Here is a 10,263-nt window from a genome sequence, read left to right as displayed (position 1 = left end):
GATAAAGCTTAGCTGAATTCCAGCCCCAGGATGGCTGCCCACCTAGCCCCAACTTCATATGGCTTCAAGGCCACCATCTTAGCAAGCCTGTTTTGCAACACATTTGGGTTGCAGGTGGTCACTGCTTAAGTTTTACAGTTCGGTGGTTTTATTTTTGCTGTTGTACTCACAGATTTTTTAAAATTGTTTTATTGGGATAAAAGATAAAAGAACAATGGGATGTGGATTGTTAAATAAATAAACAGGGCCACAAATACAAGACAAACCTCTTCAACAGAGTTCCTCTTTTATTGAAAGCAAGTGGGTCTCGGAAAACACAAAAGGGACTTGGACAGCAGCACCTTCCCCTCCAGGCTGCTTCAAGTTTCCAGGCTTAAGTGCAACTATCATCTCTGCTGCTGCTGCTGCTGCTGCTGCTGCGCTTAAGGGGGCTGCCTGACCTGTGTGAGAGTGTGTGTTGCTATTGCTATAAAAGGGAAAAAAGGCTTTCTGCCGCAAGGCTTTCTCCTCTTTCAGCAAGGCACTGCCCTAGTCTTTCAGGACAAGGGGGGCCTTCACCTGAGCGGCCACCTCTTTCCCCAGCAGCGTTTCCACAATCACAAGGCCAAACTCGAAACTGGTGCCGGGTCCCCGACTGGTGAGGATGTGCCCATCTTTTTCCACGCGGCTCTCAGAGTATTTGTAGTGGTCTTCAGAGGAAAGCACAAGGAAAAAACCAAAACAGAACAGGTTACTCCAGCAGGCATCAGCCACAGGAAGCTGACTTGAATGTGTAGGAAGTAACTCCACCCCCAACTATGAACCTCATCCACTGTAGCAAGGAGAGAAGCTGCAATTCCCATCCTTTATTTATTTCATAAAATTTATATACTGATGGTTTGTAAGGGGGGAGGGACACCCAAAGCAGTAAAAACCTCAAACTTTGAACTGCCGCCAGATTTAGGTCTCACAGAATTGGCGATTTCTCAAAACCAAAGTCTCTGATAATATGCATACGTTACCCGACATTCCTTTTGGGGGGAAAGCATCTTAATTACAATCCTGAGCTGTGCTTCACAAAACACTCTCTGTGCAAGTCAATCTCTGCCGTGCGCCTGCAGCCACCTACCTCCGCTCATCATCTTGTCTTTGGCCAAGGGATGGGTTGTCACTTTGCATCCGTATCCGATGCCATGTGCCAGCAGAGCCGTGGGTCCTAGAGATCAACAAAGAGCCGTCACTTGTGCACACTTTATAGCGGGAACCCTTTTTTTGGAACCCGGGGCCACATTTACCATGCTGGAAAGCCATCCCAGCATCGAAGTGGCAAGTGAGGCCAGATCCACAAAAGTGTTGGGGATCTCTCACCCTTCCATTACCACCATCACACACCCTACTCATCCAGGACTTGGGAGGAACGGTTAAGTGTATGCAGTTAATAAGCTTGAAATGATAGCATTAGGTTTAAATGAAGGAAGACCGTAAGACCTTTCCCCCCCATTTTAACAAAACTTCCAAATATGTGGGATGACGATTCCCCAGTTGGAAACAACCAGCAATTAAGTTATGCAGCTTGTAGTACACCCATCACCATCTGCCTGGGAGTAAGTCCCACTGAACAAAGTACAACACACACTGAACTGATCTACATAACTAAGAGAGGGAACTTTTATGCAGAGTTTCAAAGTGATTTCCCGCCTTTTAATCTGGCGACAAAAACACCATTGTGCCCTGTGTAATTAACAAGTCACTAAAAAATTAGTCCTGGTTAAACCACTGAACTGGAAGAGGAAGGTAACAGGAAGTTTGGTAACACCTTTTGGGTGTGTAGAGCTAGCACAGAACCCAGAGTTCACTCCAGCCGTTAAGTTTCCTGTGGGGAAGGCGCTGGTGAAGCTGACTCTTCCTCACACCCTATGGGTCAACTTCAACAGGGGGCTGGGGCTGCCCACCTATCAGTCACCTGATGTCGCCATGACTGCAGGTCATTTGACAGGTAGGTGGCTCTGCCCATATGTCAAAGTCAGCCCCACCTACACCCTAACGAGGAGGTTGGCTGGTTCTTGCATTTGCAAATACAAATAAGCAGTTGGAAGGATTATTACTGCCACAAAGTAGAGGGAGACTGGTGTTCCCCATTGGCCAGAAGAAGCCAATTCCTAGAGGGGAAACCCTTGCATGGAGAATGACACTCACTCCCACTTCAGAGGAGTTCCTACAGCAAAAGTGTCTAAGGAGAGACTGAGCCAAGGATCCCCACTACAGTGAGAGGCCTCCTGGAGCGGCAGGCCAAGCTTGAGACATCCACATGCATTTCCTGCAAACAGATCCCTTTGCAAGAGCCAACCCAAAATGCTTTTGAGATGAGCAACTCTCAGGAGTTTGCGGAACCTGACACTCGCAGCACCCAAAGGCCAAGCAGTGAGAGAAGGTCAAGCCACACCACATATGGCAAGCACAGCACAGCCTGGCCAGCCACTCTGTCAGAAGCAGCAAGGAGGGCAGAGAATCAGTCAGCAGCTGCTAACCGGAAGAGGGACCTAGGATTCCATGGGGGAAATGCAGCTATTTCTGCAGTATTATTTCATGTAACATCCCATCTCAGAGAAGCTGCCCCTAAAGGAAGGCTCCCTTTGAAAAACAAACCAGGCCTGCTTCGCTGTATAAACAGAGCGTTTTCCACATGGGGGCAAGCACAATTAATGGGATTGTTATCTTCAAGTTTCTCTCCTCAACGGGTAGAGATTTGAGACAGCGTTTCAACTCTCAGTTTTCAAACCTGCAAGACTTGCAGCGTGCCAATATTAGCTGTGTTTTTCTTTACACCATCAGTGGCACAAGAAAGCCAAACCTCAGAAGTGAGGCAGCCAATGGCACCAGCTGTGGTAGGCGAAGCTCTATGCAGGGTTGGTATCCTGGATCTTTGGAGTGTTGGGTGCGGACCTTGATAGCATACCTGCACAGATGGCAGCAATCAGCCCTTTCCTGCCATCTTGGTCTTTCAGTACATCCTTCACAGCAGGCGACTGCAAGGAAAGATATTATTTGATCAACAAGCTATCCTTTTCCAGCTATGCACACAAGAAGGCTGTTATGTATCAGAACTGGTCGTCTAACAAAGAAAAAGGGTACAAAGGAAGGTGTCAGAAGATTTTGTTGTTACTAGATGACTAAAGGAAACTGCCTCTTCCTTCCCCTGCCCCAACACCCCAAAACGTGCCATTGGGCCCTCTTTTGTTTCAAAACCACTCGAGTAAGCCTGGCTCAATTGTGGCTTTATATCTACAGCCTTATACAAGGGAAGGGAACGTGGACCAATTTCCCCCAGAAAAGAAACCAGTTTGGCTTTAGACACACCAAAGCTGTTGCAACATTTACTTTGGACTTTGGAATGATTGCACTCTGCTTCCTTCACTTTCAGAACGGGAGAATATTTGCTCAAATAGGAGGGAAGTTCCCACATTTCCCCAAGTTGTTACCTCTGACAAGTTCTGAGCTCCCAGGTTCCCTCCTGGCAAGACCACCACATCATAGGGTCCCTAAGAATAGGGGAAAGCATTAGCAAAAGAAAAGCATGAAGACTGGAAAAACAAAAGCAAACATCTTATTTGCAGCTATCCTTTAGCAGGCAACCGAACGCTCAGTATTGTGCCATGGCTCAATCCTGGAATAAACAGAAATAAGCGCCTCTGGTGTGAAGGTTTTCCCTTCATCATTAAAACGACAGGATTCTGGGGTTGGTGGGTGGGCAGAAGAGACCTTCCAGATCAGAGGGTGCTACTTCCAGACAGATTTGATCCTAGCATCTTTCCCCTCCCTCCAAAAGTTATAAATATTGTGGGGTGTTTTGTTTTTTTCATAGTGCCATTTCTTAGCATCTGTTTGACATGTAAGGTCATAGTGTTTATTTAAACTCAGTGGCACTGAGAATCACTATCCACATTTGCTAATGGAACGCCACTTAGAAACTTGCAAGTTCAACCACTGCATTTCCCTTCTCTGGCCATGATTCCATGAAGCCACATGCAGGCACCGTGAGAGGTTTCTCCAAAGTTCCCAGAGTCACCATTTGCCTCTTTACCAGTTGGAGTTTCCAGCTCCTCAGCAATTCCCCCTTTCTCCTGATTATTATCACTGTGCAAGCTGAAGGTACCCTTAGGCCACCCCTAGATGATGATGAAGAAACTCGGGCCTAATATGAAAGAGGCGGGGCACCCATTTTTTTGCAACATGGAATCTGTGTGGCACCAACCTCCTTCCGGGCATCTTCCAAACTCTTGTCGGGACAAATTAAGACATCTCGGCTGCACTGCACAGGCTCTTTTCCAGTCAGGCCGGCTACAGTCACAGAGATCTGGTGAGAAAACAGACAGCTTTGCTTTATTTGCCAAAATCTACTGAGTCACCGAAGAAATGGAAATAGTTTGGAGGAGGTAAATTTTTGCATTAGTGGTCCCCAGCACAATGGGGATTTAGTAAATTTGCATATAGCGTGTTTTCTCCCCCACCCAATCCATCAGCAAGTAACCAACCCCACCCGCTATTATTCAAAAAGTTAACTCTCTGAAGAATCACTTGAGAGAAATCTATACAGGGAGCAACACAATCCATAATTGAACAATATCTCCCACCTCTCCCTGGCTCCAAATAAATGTCTGCAGACATTCTAGCATACCCCCTCTAAATATGTGAGCATACAATAGCTGTTAAAGAGGCATAGGTGGAATTAAGCGGCTATATCAAACTCAGAGGACTAATGGTTGGTCTGCACAAGTGGCCAATCAGAAAGAGATACTGTCTCCGTCCCCTGTAACTGGCCTCTATTCTGCAGTCCAGCCCTGCTCTACAGCACATCATTTTTGCGTCTAGCAGGTGCCAGCCAGCCTGCTTCTGGATAGCTTTTTGGATGGTGCGGTTTACTTTACAGTGGAACATCTATTTGCAACCATAATCCATTCTGGAGGCCCGTCTGGAGGTTGAAACAGGTCACTAGGAGAGGCGCCATTGTGCACAGGCGCAGGCAGCGATTCCCACTTCTGCGCATGTGTGAACGGTGATTGCCCGCTTCTGTGCATGTGCGAACAGCGATCACCGCTTCTGCGCATGTGCAAATGGCGGCAAACCCGCTGGTTACTTCAGGGTTTGCCATGGTCGCACCTTGGAACGACCGTAAGAAGAGGCAGTGGTAAGTAGAGGTTCGACTTTATTTCACTATTTTGTTTATTAGAACAGGGTTTATAACATTTACAAGAACAGTTTTTATTTATTTGAGCTTCTTTCATGCCAAAACATTTGGTTTTGTGAGCTCCATGAGGACAAGAATGATAAAACCACTGTAAATCCCTCTGAGCCCACAGAAGAGGCAGAGACCTATATCTACCTACCTGCATATACTTACATCTAGATCATCTGTATCTATAAATCTCTCTTTCCTTTCCTGGCTGAAAGCTGCAGGGATGGGGGTCTGCTTCTCTATATTGTAATATAACCTTCTCCCCAACATAATAACAGAGGGAGGGGGTTGGTGGTATGGGAAGGGGAGTGGTGGTGATAGGACTGTTGAGAATGTAAACCTACCCATCCTTAATACAGAACATAAAGTGCTGTTTGCATGGAACAGAAGGGGGGGAACCCAAAGCCCTCCAGAGCGTCGGCTCCCGTCATCCCTGGCCATCACCCAGGCTCCGGGTTCAGCCACCTTCCGCTATGGAGGATTTCTCAAATGACAGGTGGCCTGCTGTACTTCCCATGCTTGCCTACGCAAGGGAAACTCAGCAGAAATGGCTTCTCAAACCACTTCGCAATTGCCAAGCAACTAAACATGCCTTGTCCATGCAACTCTAAACAGTGCATGAGTCCTCCAGGTCCCAGGACTAAACAGTCAACCCTGTTACAACCAGCTCAGTATCTAGTTCATGAGGAATCCACCTGCAGGCAACAACGCAAAGGCACAGGACAACCATTTCAGCTACTGTAAGCTCCCTATGCCAAGGAAGGGACTTGCCTTCTTGCACATGGACAGTGTCTTATTGTTAACAACAACGATGCCAGGAGGAATGGAGGAAAGGAAGAGCTATCTAGGAAGCCCCAGGGCATACTCACACCTGCCCTCCTCATGATGTCTGTGGGGATGACGGTTTCCATCTCTTCAGCTCCTTTGGCCAAGATCACAAGAGCCCTTTTGGCAGTCATGTTGAAAACTGGGTGTTTTGCTCACCTCGATAACGAAAGGCTAGCGCTCTCTCTCTCTCTCTCTCTCTCTCTCTCTCTCTCTCTCTCTCACACACACACACACACACACACTACAGAACAAGAGAGAAACAAAGTGTTAGGCAAAGCAACATTTATCTGCACAGTTTATTGTTCAATCACCACTGCTCAATAATCCAAGTTGCAGCCAAACTAAGGAGTTACTGAAGAGAAGAAAGATATAGAAAGGAGAATTGCTGGACAGAGGTCAACGTTAAGTGCCTTAGAGGCACCTTAAAGCAGCCAGTGTCAGTATGGCCAGGAACACCCACAGATCCACGACTTTATCAACGACTTGGATGATGGACTCAAGGGCATCCTGATCAAATTTGCAGATGACACCAAACTGGGAGGGGTGGCTAACACCCCAGAGGACAGGATCACACTTCAAAACGACCTTGACAGATTAGAGAACTGGGCCAAAACAAACAAGATGAATTTTAACAGGGAGAAATGTAAAGTATTGCACTTGGGCAAAAAAAATGAGAGGCACAAATACAAGATGGGTGACACCTGGCTTGAGAGCACTACATGTGAAAAGGATCTAGGAGTCTTGGTTGACCACAAACTTGACATGAGCCTACAGTGTGACGCAGCAGCTAAAAAAGCCAATGCAATTCTGGGCTGCATCAATAGGAGTATAGCATCTAGATCAAGGGAAGTAATAGTGCCACTGTATTCTGCTCTGGTCAGACCTCACCTGGAGTACTGTGTCCAGTTCTGGGCACCACAGTTCAAGAAGGACACTGACAAACTGGAACGTGTCCAGAGGAGGGCAACCAAAATGGTCAAAGGCCTGGAAACGATGCCTTATGAGGAACGGCTAAGGGAGCTGGGCATGTTTAGCCTGGAGAAGAGGAGGTTAAGGGGTGATATGATAGCCATGTTCAAATATATAAAAGGATGTCACATAGAGGAGGGAGAAAGGTTGTTTTCTGCTGCTCCAGAGAAGCGGACACGGAGCAATGGATCCAAACTACAAGAAAGAAGATTCCACCTAAACATTAGGAAGAACTTCCTGACAGTAAGAGCTGTTCGACAGTGGAATTTGCTGCCAAGGAGTGTGGTGGAGTCTCCTTCTTTGGAGGTCTTTAAGCAGAGGCTTGACAACCATATGTCAGGAGTGCTCTGATGGTGTTTCCTGCTTGGCAGGGGGTTGGACTCGATGGCCCTTGTGGTCTCTTCCAACTCTATGATTCTATGATTCTATCCTGGGAAGGTCAAAGGTCACAGCACTTTTCTGAAAAAAGCCCTGGTTTAGCATTTCTTTCTTGGAAGAGTGATGAAATAGGAGCTTCCTGCCAGCTGCATATCTGATCTCAGCCCTTTTTTAAATCTACGTCAATCTTCAAGGGAGACAAGAGATCATAGATACCCACTGCAGCGGAGCCTTGGTTATGAGGGACACCAGGCAAGAAGAAGCGATCTTCTAACTACAGCCCCAAACGAACAAACCACCAATTTGTGACTGAGGGGGAAAACCCCAGTGGGCTGACTACCATTTTTCTGTTGCCCCTTTTCCAACTTTTCAGTGGTCAAATAAGCACCTTGGGAGGATGCAGAAATGCAGAGTCAAGATGACCCAAGGGCTCGCTACATAACAACTGCAATGACAGTAATCTAGACATCTCACACTTAAACATTCTGTAAATCGTCATGGGAGCACAGGTTTCTTTCACATTTTCAATTACTTTTGCCAGCAGTTACAGCAGCTAGGCCTGCTCTGACTATGAGTGGTACAGTAATGGCCGGTAACTGACAGGCTTCCCATCAGTTGCAGCTGATTCAGACATAATGCTGAAAAAAAATAGCTTCTGAACTGAATTTACTGAGAGGAGGGAGAAATGCACACAATGCTTGAATGCTATTAGTTAGCAAGGGTTGAAGAAAATATTAAGAACAGCACTAACACAGTGAGGCTAAAGTGAAAAGGAAATAAAACTTGAAGAGCTGTAGAATCAGGCCCACAGACCAACCATATGAATTCAAGGCTACAAACAGGGACCAGAAGGGACCATAGAACCTTTTTGGTAAAATGGCTCCTGCAATTGGTGTCCTCTTGTCAGGGAGGACACAAAGAGCACAGAGCTCTTTCTCCCTAGAAACGTTGCAGGAGGAAAACCGCAAGATATTGCTAGACACTTTGCAGATACGCAGTGAAGGGCTTGCAGCTCAAATCTCTGCGGAAATTGCAACCTCTCAAATATTAATTCCATGGCCAGTATCTATGCATAAAAGACCCCATCATTATTATACCAGTATCAAGACGGCTATGCAGCTGAGGGTGCACTGCTTATTGCCAGCAGTGCAAAATAGCTCTGCTTTGCTATACCTATTTAGCTGAGTAGGAAGGAGTTACAGCCCAGCAGTGTAGTCCTGTGTTATCCGAGTGCATTGGCCTTTTTCAGGAAATTGGGGTCAGCGGGCACAGTTGCGAAAGCAGGGGACAGATTAGAGGTTTCAGCCTTGGGTATCTGGATGCCTGGTTTACCCAAAGATGGAAAGCAAGGGCAGAGGAGCAGACCTGTTTGCTGTCTGCCTGTATGCTTAGAGCAGGACTGGAGAAGGGGCGTGGGGCGGGGCTGACGTTGTCGGTCATCTGGAGGCCTGCCCCGGAGAGGCGGAGGCACGCACTCCCCTGGACCACCTTGACGCGCATGTCGTAACCCGGGTCACCTCAGTCGTGCGAATGCGCGCCCAGCCAGGCCTCCCCCGCCGCGCTCCCCATTGCTGGGATTTGCCCGGCTTTCAGTCTTAAGGGAGGGAGAGAGGGAGGAAGGCTGCTGAACACACGAGGCGGAGGGGCGGCCTTCCGGCGGCTACGAGGGAGGATTTCGCCCCGCCGCCTCCACAGCCTTCGCTTCACCCAGGCGCCCCATCCCGCCACCTTTTGCACGCGCCTCCTTCCCGCACGCTTATGCACCCGTTCTTACGTGCAAAAGGCGGCGGCAACTGCAGCTCCTCCTCCTCTAGAGACGAGGCGGGCGCTGCTGCTGCTGCTGCTGCTGCTGCCGCCACTCGCTGGAAGCTCGCGATGGCTCTGCGTCAGCGAAGGCTTAATGGTTCCTCCCCTCCTCCTCCCCCCCCCCGCTTCCAGGAGGAATGGTACAGCCGGAGAGAGAGCGACACTCGAACTCCCGTGAGGGGGAGCCTCCGACTCCCCTTAACCCCTTCCGCGCCAGCCGCGGCTCTTCCTCTTACAACAGCCCCTCACATTTCAAGTGGTATCTCCTACCACTTTAAAGAGCGGCGACTTACCCCCCCCCCAAAGCAATCTTAGGAACTGTATTTTGTTAAGGGTGCTGAGAACCGTTAGAAGTCCCCTTTCCGCCGCTCCCCCCCATAAGGACTACAATTCCCAGAATTCCCTAAGGGGAAAGCCGTTAAACGACTGCGAGAATTATGGCTCGCGAAAGAGGGGGAGGGGAAGTCTCCTAACAACATTGTGGGAGCTCACCGCGAAGCTGCCTGCATGGCCTATGGCGAGAGGGTGGTAGTGGGGAAGGGGCGGCTTCGCAGATACCCGGCACCTCCTCCCCACCAATGTGCCCCCTTCGCAGCCACAGTCTCCAGCGCCCTTAAACTACAGTAGCCAATAATATTCTTCTTTTTGGAGGGTGGGGGAGTTGCGTGTTTTAAATGTCTTTGGTAAGAACTTGTGTGGAAATTCCCTGGCGAGGGGGTCTGATCTGAGGAGACTCGTGACGTATTTCGCTTTCAGGCCCTGCGCGTAGCGGCCGTCATTCGAAAAGGTCGCGGGTGGGGGAGGGGAAGCAAGCTTAAAAGGCGAGAGCGAGCGGCCGCCTCGGCCCGCGCTTTCTGGCAGTTGAGGGGGCTTTGCTGACGTCACGTTCGCACCTGGGTCGGCGCGAGGCGGAAGGCCAAGGCCCGCCTACCTGCAGCGGCGGAGCCAATGGGGAAAGGCAGCTTCTGCGTTGTGCGTCGGACCCCGGGGGAGTCGTTATGAGAGTTAACTCTGGAAATGGATGCTCCGGATTCTGGTCGAACTAAACCCCAGGAGTGAGAAGGTCACAG

General features: G+C 48.8%; 1 protein-coding gene across 1 annotated transcript; it reads right to left on the bottom strand.

Moving 5' to 3' along the window:
* Window positions 1-269: 269 nt before the first annotated feature.
* Window positions 270-9,246, bottom strand: PARK7 (Parkinsonism associated deglycase). The gene is made up of 7 exons (XM_053400492.1): window positions 9,162-9,246; window positions 6,082-6,237; window positions 4,232-4,333; window positions 3,459-3,518; window positions 2,936-3,005; window positions 1,109-1,195; window positions 270-689 (listed from the first exon to the last, which is right to left on the bottom strand). The coding sequence occupies exons 2-7, from the start codon at window positions 6,169-6,171 to the stop codon at window positions 529-531; spliced, it is 570 nt and encodes a 189-aa protein (XP_053256467.1). The 5' UTR covers window positions 6,172-6,237; window positions 9,162-9,246; the 3' UTR covers window positions 270-528.
* Between the last annotated feature and the right edge of the window lie 1,017 nt (window positions 9,247-10,263).

Source organism: Podarcis raffonei, chromosome 8 (assembly GCF_027172205.1).
Source record: "Podarcis raffonei isolate rPodRaf1 chromosome 8, rPodRaf1.pri, whole genome shotgun sequence".
In the NCBI taxonomy this organism is placed as follows: domain Eukaryota; kingdom Metazoa; phylum Chordata; class Lepidosauria; order Squamata; family Lacertidae; genus Podarcis; species Podarcis raffonei.
The sequence above is the reverse complement of the archived record's forward strand: the minus strand, read 5'-3'. Positions and strand labels throughout refer to the sequence as shown.